The sequence below is a fragment of the Muntiacus reevesi genome, chromosome 14 (genome assembly GCF_963930625.1).
Source record: "Muntiacus reevesi chromosome 14, mMunRee1.1, whole genome shotgun sequence".
NCBI classification, from domain to species: domain Eukaryota; kingdom Metazoa; phylum Chordata; class Mammalia; order Artiodactyla; family Cervidae; genus Muntiacus; species Muntiacus reevesi.
Genome location: NC_089262.1, coordinates 51,764,734 through 51,782,847, shown reverse-complemented (window position 1 = coordinate 51,782,847; position 18,114 = coordinate 51,764,734). Strand labels below are relative to the sequence as shown.

General features: G+C 35.9%; 1 protein-coding gene across 1 annotated transcript in view; it reads right to left on the bottom strand.

The window, feature by feature from the left end:
• IPO11 (importin 11) overlaps nucleotides 1-18,114 on the bottom strand; it is a 188,390-nt gene that overhangs the window by 57,332 nt on the left and 112,944 nt on the right. Inside the window, exons 25-26 of the mRNA XM_065905431.1 lie at nucleotides 9,448-9,543; nucleotides 8,658-8,771 (exon numbers count right to left, since the gene is read on the bottom strand). Of these exons, the coding sequence (XP_065761503.1) occupies nucleotides 8,658-8,771; nucleotides 9,448-9,543 (210 nt within the window). The remainder of the gene's footprint in view (nucleotides 1-8,657; nucleotides 8,772-9,447; nucleotides 9,544-18,114) is intronic.

The window sequence follows — 18,114 nt, the reverse complement described above, 5'->3', positions numbered from 1 at the left end:
GGTCTCAGGTTTGCTTATAAACATTTGTACACTATTCACATCTTTTAAAAAGTGCATTTAATACCAAAATTTGTACTTCACAGATTTTAGTAACATAAAATCAACCTTGAGTTCCCATACTTTCCTACTTTTGTGCTTCTACATCTTTTCCAAGAAATGCTTCAATACATTTTTTTCCAACACAGTTTAAATGACAATAAACAGTCAAGTGAATATTAGTTCAAGACAATCATTTATACCTGAGATCCCCTAACGGTGTGCCGTGTCCTAAGATGCCACAGTGAACTCACAAAGTATTTAAAATTATTTAGAGAAACACAGTGACATCTGTCGATTACTGCAAGAACTACTAGCTCAATATAGTTCCCAGTTTTAACATTACATTCCTTTTGATGACTTCCTATCTTTGCACAGTACTATCAAAAAGTCAAGGTAGAACAGAAGATGAAAGCGGAGGTGTCCAACCTGAATCTAAGCTTTAAGAATCTTGGTAGTGCCCAATGGCCATTCATATTCCACTAATCAGTAACTGCGGCTATTTAAGAATAAAATAAAGATGTTATTCATCAGATTTTTGTGTACAATTTTCAATAGATATGAAGTTATAAGGACATGAATACAAATTAAGTTATTTGGATTATGTAATCAAAAGAACAGTTAGATATTTACTCTAGAGGCACTGTGAAAATGTTACTAACACATTAAGGGCACCATGAAGCAATACAGTCTAGTAACTGATGATTTATACCATGTGTCTTCAATGTTCACTTAATTTGGAAACAAATGGCTCAGATGCTTTACAGATTTACTGCAATTAATATCAAGTAAGCAAGATTTTAAAAACAAAGCATAACCAAACAAAAGAAAGTATCAAGTTACTAAAATCTAATATATACAACTAAAGCTAGAGTAACATGTAGTTGAAATGAAGATGTAATCAGCAGAGACAGACATCTCTATGGTCTAATACTATTTATAACTTACATTTATTTGCTCTATTATAAAAGTAACAACAGGACATAACAAAAACAGAAATAAGACAATTGTAACAAATGTTGATGACTAGTTATAGTGAATCATGAAGCAAAAAAATTCTGCAGTATTTCACAGAACTATTAATTTCTAAAATTAAAGTATTTCTTAAGCAGCAGAATAAAAAGATGATGACATTTCTCTACCTTGATAACATATGCAGAAATCTACCCTGGCAGGTCATGCTAAAGATACCACAATTAAATAAATACCCATTATAGAAACAAAAAATTTTATTTCTGACTGGTTCTATCGCTTTTATAACTTTAAAGAATATGAGTTATCCTTCTGTAAGAATTAAGTAATTTTATATAATTATATTCCTTGTAGGAACAGAATAAAATGTTTATGCAAATAGCGATCTTTTTTTCTCTCTCCAAATGTTGTTGTCTTAATCTAACCTTCATAGCAGCTGCTATTCAAGCAATAAAATGTCACTTTTACATAAGATCTCATGAAACATCATTCATCTTGTGGGGAAAAAAAAGTACCTTCAAACTCTCCAGTATCAGAAAGATATGTGCTATTTCAAGTCAAACACTTAAAACAGATTAAGGGGAAAACAATCTAAGAGGCAGGTCTTGAAGAAAGTCATCTCTTTAAGATGAAAAATCTGTAGAACTGAAGTATGTTATCAAAATGTTTCACTCCTCCCCCCAAATTTATAAAGTTTAAATTAAAGGGTATTGCCAGAAAGAGTAAGATGATGTTTCTAGAAAACAAAGAAATACTCAAGGTATAGTTCAGTCTTAGTTTTGTAGAAAGATAAACAGATACTATTCCAATTATTCAGCTACAAACAACTTGCTGAATCTTTTAAAAAAAGTTATTTACCCTAGAAGCATACTGTCATTGTGAAAACAATTTTAGTTTAGCACTGAACATTTGCTCACTACCTCTGAAATTCAACTAAAATGAAAGCAAATAAATATAAAAAGCAAACAAATAACCCCACAGGGTCTATAAAAGAGAAGAAACTACAATTGGTAAAGATGGCAACAACTTTTTAGAAGATGGCAAGTGGATGAAAGAGTGCTTAGTAAGTGACTTCAGTTCAGTTCAGTTCAGTTCAGTCACTCAGTCATATCCGACTCTCTGCGACCCCGTGAATTGTAGCACGCCAGGCCTCCCTGTCCATCACCAACTCCCGAAGTTTACTCAAACTCATGTCCATCAAGTTGGTGATGCCATCCAGCCATCTCATCCTCTGTCGCCCCCTTCTCCTCCTGCCCCCAATCCCTCCCAGCATCAGGGTCTTTTCCAATGAGTCGACTCTTCGCATGAGGTGGCCAAAGTATTGGAGTTTCAGCTTCAGTATCAGTCCTTCCAATGAACACCCAAGACTGATCTGCTTTAGGATGGACCGGTTGGATTTCCTTGCAGTTCAAGGGACTCTCAAGAGTCTTCTCCAACACCACAGTTCAAAAGTATCAATTCTTCAGCACTCAGCTTTCTTCACAGGCCAACTCTCACATCCTTACATGACCACTGGAAAAACCATAGCCTTGACTAGATGGACCTTTGTTGGCAAAGTAATGTCTCTGCTTTTTAATATGTTGTCTAGGTTGGTCATAACTTTCCTTCCAAGGAACAAGCATCTTTTAATTTCATGGCTGAAATCACCATCTGCAGTGATTTTGGAGCCCAAAAAAATAAAGTCTGACACTGTTTCCACTGTTTCCCCATCTATTTGCCATTAAGTGATGGGAATGGATGCCATGATCTTAGTTTTCTGAATGTTGAGCTTTAAGCCAACTTTTTCACTCTCCTTTTTCACTTTCATCAAGAGGCTTTTGAGTTCTTCTTCACTCTCTGTCATAAGGGTGGTGTCATATGTATATCTGAGGTTATTGATATTTCTCCCAGCAATCTTGATTTCAGCTTGTGCTTCTTCCAGCCCAGTGTGTCTCATGATGTACTCTGCATGTAAGTTAAATAAGCAGGGTGACAATGTACAGCCTTGATGTACTCCTTTTCCTATTTGAAACCAGTCTGTTGTTCCATGTCCAGTTCTAACTGTTGCTTCCTGACCTGCATACAGGTTTCTCACGAGGCAGGTCATGTGGTCTGGTATGCCCATCTCTTTCAGAATTTTCCACAGTTTATTGTGATCCACACAGTCAAAGGCTTTGGCATAGTCAATAAAGCAGAAAGAGATATTTTTCTGGAACTCTCTAGCTTTTTTGATGATCCAGCGGATGTTGCCAATTTGATCTCTGGTTCCTCTGCCTTTTCTAAAACCAGCTTGAACATCTGGAAGCTCACTGTTCACGTATTGCTAAAGCCTGGCTTGTTGAATTTTGAGCATTACTTTACTAGTAGAACAAAAAAGTCTGAAAACAAACTGCTTGACAGGGGAATAACAGTCTAATGCAAACAGATTTGTTTCTCAGAATCTTGCAATTATCAGACCACAAAGAAGACAGTGGCATAGAGCTCAAAACAGGAAAACTAGTTGAGAATCTGTATAAGGAACAATTAGAAACTTCCAGATCACCATCCCCACTTCTATAGGAGTACAAAGATTCAGTATCTGCAAAAATAAATTTTGAGAAGTTCCAACTCAAGGCATCAAGAACAGGGAGAAGACAAGGTGAGAAACAAATTAAAATTAGATGATCTAAACGAAAATCAAGATGCTGAGGGGTGAAAAGCCATAATCCCCAAAGCCCTTCCCCCCGTCCTGAATTCCACAACATGTGTTTATAAGAAGAAAGATGCTATCCTTTGGAAGAAAAAGTAAGTCTATAGAGAAAAGGGGCCTATCTAGCAAATTCCCCTACAGCAAAAGTACCATTCTTCAATACTCTAGGCTCTAAACTGAATTAGGTTTTCGTCTAAAAAGTATTCTTCATTCAAGATAGAAAATGACTCTGAAAGACTTTGATTAGCAAATGCTTAGAGGTGGACTAAGCAGGTGCACTGTTCTAACAGTGACTTTTACAACGAACCCAACTTCTTTCCTAAAAATATAAAATCACTCATAATTAACTTGGTTTCCTCTAATGACAACTGTTTTCATATGTTTAGAAGAGACAAACCCTTCTGCAAAATCTTTGCTTGTTCAAAGTTATCTGAATTTCCTGGAACTCATTTTCCTAGTCCTATTTAATTCTGATGTCCTTTAAAACCGTGCTCACAGTCAACAGTGGTCATTTGAACTACAGTAAAATTTCATTCTCTTTCATTCACATAGTCTCTTGACTCAAACATGATGGCTTTGACAATTTTTGGCCAATTCTTTGCGAAAAACATTTTTTCTTCACATTGAGAAGTGTTCCATGAAAAGCCAGTGCTCCTACTACAGTGACAGAAGTAAGTCTGACCCTATAACATCTCTCTCCAATCCTTCATACTGTCAACAGGTTTAAGCAGCACCAGTACCTGCCACAGGTCATTATTTCTATTTTGCCAGGAACAAGGCAAGGATGCCAAATTTTACTTCTATTCAACACAGTATTACAAGTTCTAGCCAGAACAACTAGACCAGCAAAAGAAATAAAAGGCATCAAAACTGGAAAGAAAGAAGCAAAATTATTATATTTTTGGATGATATGTTCTTATATATAGAAAGTCCCAGAGATGCCACCAAGAAAACTGTGAGAATATATAAAATCATCAAAGTAGCAAAATATAAAGTCAACAAACAAAAGTCAGTTGCATTTTTATACATGAGCAATGAACAATCTAAAAAAGAAAGTACAAAAACAATTAATTCCATTTACATTACCAGCAAAAAGAATAAAACACTTGGGAATTAACCAAGGAGGGGAGAGACATATAACAAAAATACTAAACACTTCTTATTAAGACATTAATAAATAAAAACATAGCCCACATTCATGGATTGCAAGACAATATTAAGAAATGTCAATACATCCACTGGATCATAGAAAAAGCAAGAGAATTCCAGAAAAACATCTGCTTCATTGACTAAGCTAAAGCCTCTGGTATGGAGATCACAACAAACTGTGGAAAATTTTTAAAGAGATGGGAATACCAGACCACCTTACTTGCCTCCTGAGAAACCCATATGCAACTCAAGAAGCAACAGTTAGGCCAGACATGGAACAACGGACTGGTTCAAAATTGGGAAAGGAGTACATCGAGGCTGTATAATGTCACCCTGCTTATTTAACTTATATGCAGAGTACATCATGAGACATGCTAGGCTGGATGAAGCTCAAGCTAGAATCAAGATTGCTGGGAGAAATATCAATAACCTCAGATATGCAGATGACACCACCCTTATGGCAGAAAGCAAAGAAGAATTAAAGAGCCTCTTGATGAAGGTGAAAGAGGAGAGTGAAAAAACTGGCTTAAAACTTGACATTCAAAAAACAAAGATCATGGCATCCCGTCCCATCACTTTATGGCAAATAGATGGGGAAACAATGGAAACAGTGACAGATTTTATTTTCTTGGGCTCCAAAATCACTGTGGATGGTGACTGCAACCATGAAATAAAAAGATGCTTGCTCCTTAGGAAAAAGTTACAACAAACCTAGACAACATATTAAAAAGCAGAGACATTACTTTGTCAACAAAGGTCTGTCTAGTCAAAACTATGGTTTTTCCAGTAGTCATGTATGGATGCGAGAGTTGGATCATAAAGAATGCTGAGTACTGAAGAATTGATGCTTTTGAACTGTGGTGTTGGAGAAGACTCTTGAGAGTTCCTTGGACTGCAAGGAGATCAAACCAGTCAATCCTAAAGGAAATCAGTCCTGAATATTCACTGAAAGGACTGATGCTGAAGTTGAAGCTCAAATACACTGGCCACCTGATGCAAAGAGCCGACTCACTGTAAAAGACTGATGCTGGGAAAGATTGAAGGTAGGAGGAGAAGGGGGCATCAGAGGACAAGATGGTTGGATGGCATCACTGACTCAAAGGACACAAGTTTGATCAAACTCCAGGAGACAGTGAAGGACAGGGAAGCCTGGAGTGCTGCAGTCCCTTGGATCGCGAATAGTCGGATATGACTGAGTGACTAAACAACTACTCCTCAAAGCAATCTACAGTTTCAGTGCAACCTCTATCAAAATCTCAATGATATTTTTTCTTTGCAGAAATAGAAAAAGTCATCCTAAAGTTCATTGAGAATCTCAAAGGATCCTGAATAGAAAAAATTATCTCCAAAAGGATGAAAAAAGTCACAGGACTCACACTTTTGAATTTCAACATACATTACAAAGTTTTAGTAATCAAGATTATGTGATAATCATACAAAAGTAGACATATAGACCAATGGAATAGAATAGAGAGCCCAGAAATAAACACTTGCATAAATGATTGAATGATTTTTTACAAGAGTGCCAAGATCATTCAATGAGGAAAGGACAATCTTCACAATAAATGGCACTGTAAAAAGTGAATAACCATATGCAAAATAATGAAGTTGGATCCTTACCTCATACCATATACAAAATTCAACTCAAAATGGGTCAGAGATAAACAAGGACAAACTGTATAGCACAGGGAAGTACAGCCATTATCTTTTAGTAACATTGTACACACTCACACCCCCACACCCACCCCCCCACCCCCCACCCCCAACACACACACATACACACACCCACACACCTACACACACACTCACCGACACACACACACACGTACACACACTCACACACCCACACCCACGCACATACACACACACGCGCGCGCACACACCCACACACCGACACCCACACACACCCCCCATGGAATATTATTCAGTCTTAAAAAGAAAGGAAATTCTGACATATTCTACAATACTATGAATAGTCAGATCCTTGGAGCAGGAAATGGCAGCCCACTCCAGTATTCCCACCTGGAGAACCCCATGGACAGAGGAGCCTAGCGGGCTACAGTCCATGGAGTCACAAAGAGTCAGACACGACTAAGCATGCACACACCATAAACATTCAGAATATTATGCTTAAGTGATATGTTAGTCACAAAAAGACAAATGTTGCATGATTCCACTTATATTAGGTATTTAGAGTAGTCAAAAATCAAAGACATAAAAAATAGCATGGGGTTTCCAGGGGCTACAGGCAGAGGGTAATGAGAAGTTATTGTGTAATGAGTACAGAGGTTCAAGTTTTAGAAGTCTGAAAGAGTTATGGAGATGGATGGTGGTGAAGATTGTACATTATTATGTTTAATACCATTGACCTGCATACTTGAAAATAGGTTAAGATGGTATTTTATGCTATGTGTATCTTATCACAAGGAAAAAAAAAAAACTGGCGAAAAAATGTAACAGGAATTTTTCACTTCCCATAGCACGCTGGACATAATTCTAACATAGGACATATAATATAATAACATTACAAAATGGCCTGTTAAGTACTCTCTCCCTTTAAAAAGCAAGCTTGTCAAACCAAGTGTCTCCGGTATACAGTGGAGAAGTGCCTATTTCAGGATGTACAGGAGGCAGCAGAATGTGGTCACTGAGATGAAGTGAGGTTACTGGGGTGTGCATATCAATTCCATCACTTACTAGCTTTGCAAACCTGACCAAGTCACTGAATCTCTCCAAGTCTCAACTGTGTCAGGTGTGAGATAGATATAGAAATATCATTATCTCATTGGGCTGTTGTGAGGATTTAAAATAATACATAAAATTTATAAATATATTATTACTATGATCACTCAACAGATTTTGCTGAACTCAACTGAATACACTCTTTAAACTTTTAACATTATTCCATCACAGCTAAACTTAATGAAGCTAATGAAAACTCTGTCTATTCATCAAAATGAAGTCTAGGTTCTCTAATTAGGTTAGTCTAATTCTGTAAAAACTAACATACATTCTACAATTTGCACTTCCTTACTCTGGATTTTCATTAAAAGTGGAGATGGTAATATCTGTTTCAGCCACAAACCTAAATTTTTCACAAATTGCCCCTCCATTCTAGAGATACCAGTCAGGTACATTCTACCTTCTACATTTTATAAACCTTAACAGACGAACCATTCAAGATAAAAAAACCATATTTTACTATAATGTATGCAGTCTCAAGTAACCAACTCTTTGAAGAACCTATTCCAAACTTACTCAGGTGACTGGTTTCAGCTTAGTATGTTTTTAATAAACTTCTGCTGAAAAGGTCATTTCCTACAGTAATGATGACAGAAACACTGCATGACATTAAAAACAAGTTCATTAAAGAAATGAAACAAAGGTAGGACATGATTGTATGTAAAGTATTCCTGTTTCATTTTATGTATGAGTTAACAAAAACTACAACCACAAACAAATCAAAATTCAATCCTAGTTAAGTAGAATAACACTGTCTATTTTGAGAAAGAAAAAACCTTAAGTTTCAATTGCCACTCACAGATTCCTCTTTCTTCTTTTTCCCAAATTATCGTACAGCATAGGCTATTAAAGATTTAAAATAACAAAAATACTTATTTCAAGACCATACTTGTTGAAAGTAATTCCATGAATGATTCAACTATGTACAACTTCATTTTGTATTCTTGAACATAATAATAAAATTTGATTCATGCAATAAATAAAGTTTAAGTACTTCAAGGTTTTTTTTATAGACTCAATATCTCACCAAATTTTTTCCAAACTTCATTTGGATAAAGATTTTCTTCAATATAAGTACATAGATTCTTACCTCTTGATTAAATTTATGTGCCATTTCATTAAGAAGTGAAGAAAAAAAACTAGTGTTTTGTAGCAGGACTCGACCCATAACTCCGAGATATGTTGACATCACTACAGGATACCTCTGTGCAATTAAAACACAGCACATTTAAAATTGTGTTATGGTACAAGTATAAGCAATCATAAACAATCATTGACAAAGTAACAATCAACAGGGATATGAAATAATATTCTTCTTTATACTGCTTCTTTAGAATGAACTGCCAATATTGTTGAGTTTTAACTAACTTACTAAATATATATGTCACACAAGGTAATATATATGTATTATGTACATATTTATATGGTTTATATATATATATATATATAATAAAGAGAGGAACAGAGAAAGAATATTTATATGGCATACTTACACATTTATATTACTTTAAAAGCTCCTAACATACATATTTAGAGTCTATTAAAGAGTTTAACTTAGAAGAAAACTAGCATTTTCATATATTCTGTATGTAACAAAACTAGCACTATTTTTCCCATTCCTATGCTTAACACGTTTGTGTATGAACACACATGCATATGAGTGAAAGACATGAGATAGCAAAGGAAATTCATACTGTCCAATGTAGAGAGAGAAATAGCAAAGCTGTATAACTACCCTGAAATCGAGGTAATTTACTTCAAAATAATCAAACAGTAAGTCCTTTTCATATCTAACAATGAATAAGAAGTAATTTTCCAAAGAATAAGGAAAATAAGTCTAGAATCTAGTATTAACATTAGAAGTTTAAGAAAAATCTTACCTCCCCCTCTATAATACCTCTGAAAATACAGGGTAGAATTGGTTGAAACATTTGCGGGCCTAATACTGGGTTCACTTTAAGGGCATTTTCCACAACCTAAAAACCAAAATGACACAATGGTAATGCTTAGTAATGCAAGCCAATGCTTTATACAAAACACAGGTAAAGAAAACAATATATTAAATACACATACATACAAACACATGAAATATTCATTATCCTGACACTTGACACACTTCTATAAGATAGTCCATTAAAAATTACAATTCAATTTTAAGGATATAATATTTAGACACAGCTATATATTTCACATAGAATTATAATTAATCACATTCTGATAGCACAAGTTTCATGATGTCAATGTACTTCTTATCTTTGCATTTTAAACAAACAATTCTTAGAAAATGTTTAATGATGTTTGCTTAATGTTTGGTATCTGTTTAATATTTATGGCCTTACAGAGGCAAAAGGCATTTCAAAAGTATTCTAATAGTGAAAAGCAAAATTAGTAACAACTATACTCACTATACAAAACTAAGCCTACATTTAAAATTTTTATTTACTTATTTTAATTGGAGGAAAATTACTTTACAATATTGTGATGGTTTTTGCCATACATCAGTATAAATCGGCCATAGGTAAACATGTGTCCCCTCCATTCTAAACCCCCCTCTCACCTCCATCCCCACCCTGTCCCTCCAGCTTATCACAGAGCACCGGCTTTGGGTGCCCTGAAGCCTGCACTTTTAATTTATCAGTCAACTGGATGGAAAACGAATGCATATAAACTGCATATTTATTAAATGAGAAATAATCTTATTGTATTTATAACATAATCATACAGATTATTAACCATGCACACTGATTGTGACATGTGAAAATCTGAAACATAAAGTCCTTTTATATGAATGAGATGGGTTCCTTCTAAAACAAACACAGCATGAAATTCAAACTGGGCTGGGATTTTTGTTTTGGTGGGCAGGGGTTGGGGTGCAGGGAGTGAGGAAGGCAGTGGTCAGAAAGCAGCAGTGAGGATCAAGAAGAAACGCCCATACTTCTAGTCCCACTGCTTGAGGGGTAAGAATGAACACAGACACCATCTGAGAGGATTGTGGGCAAGTAGCAATCTCAAAGCAGAGGCAGGCTTCCCTGAAGAGCTTCCAGCAATGGTTCGCAGGACCGAATACCGGCATTCCCAGTGGGACAAGGGTTTACTGTGCAGGACTATTCCACCTATCAAAGGATTTCAAGCATCTCTGATCTCTGCTCATTATGTCCAACTGCATGCCCCCAATACAGTGATAACCAAATACACCTTGTGCATTTCAAAACATTCTCAAGGTAAGCAAAGAGTACAATGAATGTTAAGATTCTTTTTTTGTCCACGAGACAAAAGGAATGTCCAAAACAAAGTTTAAAAATACAAAAACTTTTACTGTGGGCCAAACACTATGCTATCTACTAAGAGATACAGGGGGAAAAAAAAGATATCACAGTTCATGATTAAAACCCACAGGAAATGATGAGACTCAGAACATAATTAAATCTGACTTCAGTAAGGTTTGTCAAAAAAATTAGACTCAGAATAAAGAGCAGGGGGAAGGCGTAAATAAGCTACCCAGAGGTAGATGTCACTAGAAATTTTATCTATGAATGGACAGTAAGGCCATCTGCTGACTGTTGGACCCACTTTAACTTCCTAAAACTCCACTAAAATTAGAGTAAGAAGATTTTAAAGGGAGGGGGAATAATTTTAAAAGAACAAAAGGAATGAGAGATGAATACTGGAAGGTACAAAAAAGAAACTCAAGAAGTAACTGATTTATCAGATGAGAGAAAGCTGAAACCTAAGGCTGTAATACAGAAAGCCAAGAGCAACTCGATGTGTATCAAATTTATCTTCTCCCTACAAATTCTTCAGGAGATGAGAAAACCAAACCACCTTACCTGCCTCCTAGGAAACCTGTATGCAGGTCAAGAAGCAACAGTTACAAATGGACATGGAACAACGGACTGGTTCTAAATTGGGAAAGGAGTTCATCGAGGCTGTATACTGTCACCCTGCTTATTTAACTTACATGCAGAGTACATCATGAGAAATGCTGGGCTGGATAAAGCTCAAGATGGAATCAAGATTGCCAGGAGAAATATCAATAACCTAAGATATGCAGATGACACCACACTTATGGCAGAAAGTGAAGAGGAACTAAGGAGCCTCTTGAGGAGGGTGAAAAAGCTGGCTTAAAACTCTACATTCAAAAAACGAAGATCATGGCATCCCATCCCATCACTTCATGGCAAATAGATGGGGAAACAATGGAAACAGTGACAGACTTTATTTTCTTGGGCTCCAAAATCTCTGTAGATGGTGAGTGCAGCCATGATATTAAAAAAAAAAAAAAAAAAAAAAAAACAACAACAACAACGCTTGCTCCTTGGAAGAAAAGCTACAACAAACCTAGACAACATATTAAAAAGCAGAGACATTACTTTGCCGACAAAGGTCCATCCAGTCAAAGCTATGGTTTTTCCAGTAGTCATGTATGGATGTGAGAAAAGGAAAAGGAAAGTGAAGTCGCTCAGTTGTGTCCAACGCCTTGAGACCTACCAGGCTCCTCCATCCATGAGATTCTCCAGGCAAGAATACTGGAGTGAGCTGCCATTTCCTTCTCTAAGGAATCTTCCCGACCCAGGGATCAAACCTGCGCCTCCCACATTGCAGGCAGATGCTTTATCCTCTGAGCCACCAGGGAAGACCATTGGGGATGTGAGAGCTGGACTATAAAGAAAGCTGAGCAGCGAAGAATTGATGCTTTTGAACTGCACGTTGGAAAAGATTCTTCAGAGTCCCTTGGACTGCAAAAGGATTAAACCAGTCCATCCTAAAGGAAAGCAGTCCTGAATATTCATTGGAAGGACTAATGCTAAAGCTGAAGTTTCAATACTTTGGCCACTTGATGCAAAGAACTGACTCACTAGAAAAGACCCTGATGCTGGGAAAGATTGAAGGCAGGAGGAAAAGGGGACGACAGAGAATGAGATGGTTGGATGGCATCACCAACTCAGTGGACATGAGTTTGAGCACGCTCCAGGAGTTGGAGATGGACAGGGAAGCCTGGAGTGCTGCAGTCCATGGGGGTCACAAAGAGCCAGACACAACTGAGCGGCTGAGCTGAAGTGAACCGAACTACCTCTTCTCATCAAAAACCACAGGAATTAGCAGAGCCATAAATCTCTGGAAAGGAGGGTAAAGGCAAAGCTAAAAATAAGACTGGCTGGAAGACTACTTAAGAAAAAATTGCCAGATATTCCCAAGTCTGCATATTTGGGCAACTGACCTCCCCCCACCCCAGGAGAAGACAATGTATTTTCTTTAAAGGGTCTAAAAGAGAGACGTTTCAGACTAAAAGGGCCCAGCAGTGCCTGGTACTATTAATTGAAATAAACCTACATCAAGGCACATCATTGTAAAATTTCAGAACACTAAGAACAATAAAAAGAAGCTATAAGCTTGGGGAGGGGGAACTAGCATGACTCTGAAAGAGACTTCTTCAAGAAAACTGAAGTACAATAATAAAACCCCTATGGGTCAATCTGTCTGAATATGTGGAACAGAGAAGCTGCAGACAATTTAGTGCACTTAAAAAATTACACCAAAAAATTTATTAGCTCCAAATATTACAGAAGTCTGTGCAGAAAAGTAACCACATGCTAAAGATTAAGACTTTTAATATATAAATTCATTGAAATGTACTATTCAATACAATCCAGCTCTCTGCCATTAGGCACTTTTCTTATACACAGAGGTAAAGTTACTGTTGTGTAAAGGATTCACTTATTTCAGAACTAAAATGGAGGAGTCTTTGTAATCAAAAAGGTTAGGAACCATAGAAACTATGAGATCCTTTCTGAAGAATTATACAGGAAAATGCAAGTACTGTGGATCAGAATTAAGAGAAAATTCAGAAAGTATAACTGATCAGATATAGAAAAGAATTTGAACAGTTGATCAAAGGTGAAGAAGTCTGGAAATACTCATTTTCACATATGGTCAATGGGTACAATTGTGATGCCACTAATAATAGTGAGGCTTTGTTTTAGACACAGTGAACCTGAGATAATTTTTCCTGTGGGAAAATCCAGATGGGAATGGTCTTATATTATTTTCACACTCATGACACTCTATAGGGTCCACTTTTCAGGGAAGTTATTGCGGCTGTGACTGAAAAATCATAGAGTTCAAATTATGACTATTAACAAAGTGAGAAAAGGTTTTTGCATAATGATCAAAATCCTATCTTTCACTTCTAAACAAGATTTTTGAAAAACGCATCTAGTGGTTTCAGTGGTAATAAACAACTTTGCATATTTTAAGCAAAATGCATGTATACATAGATGGCCAAACATCTCCAAGAGGAAATAATACTAAAGACAACTACAATAATAAATAACAGGTAGTTTTATTAAAACATAATTTACAGATATTAAGAGAATTTAAATCATAACTTACTCCTCTTGGGGAGTAGGAGGCAGAATCATTATGTCCTCAGAGATTTTAACATGTTCAATGTGTTTTAATCCACTTATTTTAGTTTCCATGCTCAAACTGTACCCTTACTAGTCAGAGGGAGCTCCTTCAAGTTGACTCTTGCATTCTTTAAACAGAATCCCATCTTCTCTTCCTTCAGCACAAGGAGATCTTCCCGGTTTATCTTGTGTCCCTCCCACCTGAGCTCTAGAGTCAACCAGCAGCAGGACGCGGTGTTCACAGACCACAGCATTTAATCTAGGTTCTGAGGTGCTTATTGCCACTGGACTGACACTGCTTCTAGGACTTGGCTTACACGAATTAGGAAATCAATATTTCTCTTCCTGAGAAGCACATACTAATAATTCGCCAAATCCAATTTAAGATTATAGCATTTTATGTTGTTGTTCAGTCACTAAGTCGTGTCTGACTCTTTGCGACTCCATGGACTGCAGCATGCCAGACTTCCCTGTCCTTCACTATCACCCTGAATTTGCTTGAAGTCATGTCCATTGAGTTGGTGATGCCATCCAACCATCTCATCTTCTGTCACCTCCTTCTCCAACTGCCCTCAAGCTTTCCCAACATCACAGTCTTTTCCAAGTTGGCTCTTTGCATCAGGTGGCCAAAGTACTGGTGCTCCAGCTTCAGTGTCAGCCCTTTGAGTGAATACTCGGGACTGATTTCCTTTAGGATGGACTGGTTTGATCTCTGCTATTCAAGGGACTCTCAAGAGTCTTCTCCAGCATCACAGTTTAAGCATCAATTCTTCAGCACTCAGCTTTCTGTACGGTCCAACTCTCACATCCGTACATGCCTAGTGGAAAAACAATAGCTTTGACTATATGGACCTCTATCGGCAAAGTGACGTCTCTGCTTTTCAATACGCTGTCTTGGGTTGGGAAGGTCCCCTGGAGGAGGGCATGGCAACCCACTCCAGTATTCTTGCCTGGAGAATCCTCATGGACAGAGGAGCCTGGCGGGCTGCAGTCCATGGGGTCACAAAGAATCGGGCAGGACTGAGCGCCCAAACACAGCACAGGTTTGTCACAGCTTTTCTTCCAAGGAGTATCTTTTAATTTCATGGCTGCAGTCACTGTCCACAGCATTTTATGTAACTTCTTTGATTTTATCATTCCATCCTTCTTCCCTTGTATTGAAAAATATCCTATTCAAATAACCTTAACTTACATTACATGTACAAAATATCCACATATGTACATCTGGGTTTCAAAATAACAATACCAATATTACTGATAACGATAATAATACTGACAGCAATTGATAATTTTCTTATGTTTCTTTCTGTTTTAACATTATATCTCACCAGGAACATATATATAAAATACTGTGTATTAAAATTACTTGAAATATTCTCAGATGACTTATGCCACCAACACAGTAATAGATTCAAATGTTTCCTTTTTAAAAATATCTTTAGAACTGCTTTTACTTTATTATTTAAGTCATGTAAAACATCTCTATGGCTCCAACTCCTAACGTACAAAATGTACTTTCTCAAAGACTTACTTTGCATTCTGTCTGCGTTCTCTGCCCCTCTTTCCCCTACTTAACTACTTTTATTAATTTGGTTTATTTTTCCATTGCTATCTATGTGCACTCTTTAAATACAGGAAAACGTTGGACTCTGTTCTTTGCTTGTAGTCTCAAATCACTCTGAAACTGTATATAGATGTTGTCTTTATTTCTTTCCAAGGTTGCACAGTATTCCTCTGTGGCTGAATAAGCTGTAGTACCTCCTATCCTGTCATTCAATCCCCTATTACTATTTTTATCAGCATTTTGCTATTACATACATAACTTCTGAATTTTAGTTTCAAACCACCCCCTTTCTGATTATACAGTTTAGAAACAGACTATTTTTATAGTTCCTGTGAAAAATGTAGGCTTTTAGTTTGTGCCTTACACTCAAATCATTTTCTGGATTTAGGCTTACACAGCATACAAAGTGATTAAGAGCACAAATTCTGAAGTCAGAAAGCCTATGTTTATGTCACAGTTCTAATACTAGCTGTGTGACCCTGGACAAGGTAATTTATTTCTTTGTGATGTAATTTCTCATCTGTTAAAATGGGGGAGAGAACAGTACTATCATCACAGGTTTATGTGAGGATTAGAAATGTGTAGTAAACAGTAAATGCTAGTATTAGCTATAGTTATTACAGAATAAATTATACCTTAAAGATACGTGTGCCATCTTAAATAAGGCTTATCACAGTCAATAAAACCAATGTGGCTCACTACTGCTTGATAAGACCATGATAAAAAAGAGAATTTCTAAACTCAAATTGGTGTATAAAATAGAGATAAATTTCAAATTTAAAAAAATGTTAATTGAAATTTGTGTATTTTTAGAATATAATTGTATTCATCTAGATAATGTGTTCCAACTCATAGAATACAATAAAGCCTATTTTTGCCTCTAAAGCAGACATACTTGTCTCTCTATCCAGTTTTCATAACATTATAATTTTCTGCTTCAGAGAACAAAGAAGCTACTTCCAGATACTGTCAGAAGTAGAATAACAGTGACATTTAGTCAAAAATATATTAAAAATGTTACATAGCAGACTCTACTAAGAAACAGTATCTGAGAGATATTAAAAAATGCAAAAATGAGTTAATATTAAAAACTATTATAGTTTTATTGGAACTCTGAGAATAGGAAAATGCCAAAATTGAGCATTATCTCAGCTTTCAAGTGCAAGTGTAATAGCACCATTATTCTAAAATACTATTTTGTATAAAAAATGCAAATAATTCATGATAATGAGTATCTGTCTAGGACTTAACATCCATTTAATAAAAAACTAACTTCAGTTTCTGGGATTTCAAATCAAATATGAAGTTTAGTTATAGCAATGCTACATAAAAATAGTCTTAAACACAGGTTATTAGACTGCCAATTTTTAATTCTAGAATTTATATGCTATTAATGACCCCCTGCTGGCATACTAAACTGGCTTAATGTGTAATATATGTTAAATGTAAGTATCTCAGTGTTTATTTGGATGGTAACTGAGTTGTGCTGAATCATTCAATCAAAAACCATTAGTCACAACTGGGGAACAAATAATGATATTATCTTCTTTCAGTTCAAGGAAAGAGAAGAAGCAAATAGATTCCTTTTCAGTGAAACTATAAAGATAGTGTTGTATGTTATGTAAACTTCAAATTTTCCATAATAAAAAGTTTTAAAAGATTGTGTAATTCTGTAAAGGAAGAATTTAAAACAACTATTTTTTAAAAGCCAGCTGAGATACATGGCTTTGAAAAAAAAGAGTAAAGCTCTATCACTGTGTAAATTACCTACTTAAGTCTTAAAAAAATTTCACTAATGTATTATTTTAAAAAACATTTATTTATCAGTAGAAGAAACGTTCAAAGGAGGAGTTCCTTAGTGGACTGTTTTCCCCAAAGGGAGATTATATAATTAGATAAAAACAGCCAACACTTGTACTGGCTGATTATATGTATAGGCAATGTTTTACATGGCCTATACATATAAGGTTATGTAATCCTTACCTCAACCCTAGGAAGTAGGTAAAGTTTTCATCCTTATTTGACAGATCAAAAGTGAGGATTAGAGATTAATTTGCTCACCTCACCCAGGTGTGAGGTAGCAGAGACAATATTCTAATTGTAGCAGTTTTGCTTAAGTCATCTGTTAAGTTACACTACATCAAGAATATAACTTAAACAGTAAGAGAAAATAGTCTCCTTAGGACATATCCTAAAAACTTGCCTCATTTTTCAAATAAATTTCACAATCTCATTCTGTATGACGGAACAAACTGTCTTTCAGCAATTACTTTACTAATAATATTGCAGAAAAGCAGGAGGAAAAATCTAAATTTTTTCTGGTAGGTGTTTAAACGTAGGAAAAATTCTAAGTTTTTCATCACTTAGAATTTATAGATTATAATTTAACACAAGAATTTCAGATAATGGTAATTACAGATTATTAAAATCATATAGTATAACACCTTTTAGAATAAATAAGAGAATTTAAGTCCAGAATGTACTGAAGAATGTATAAGTAGCAGAGCTGGGTTTACAAAACGAAGACACTGGTCAAGGAGAAAATAACATTCCACATGTAGTTATTATTTACTAAA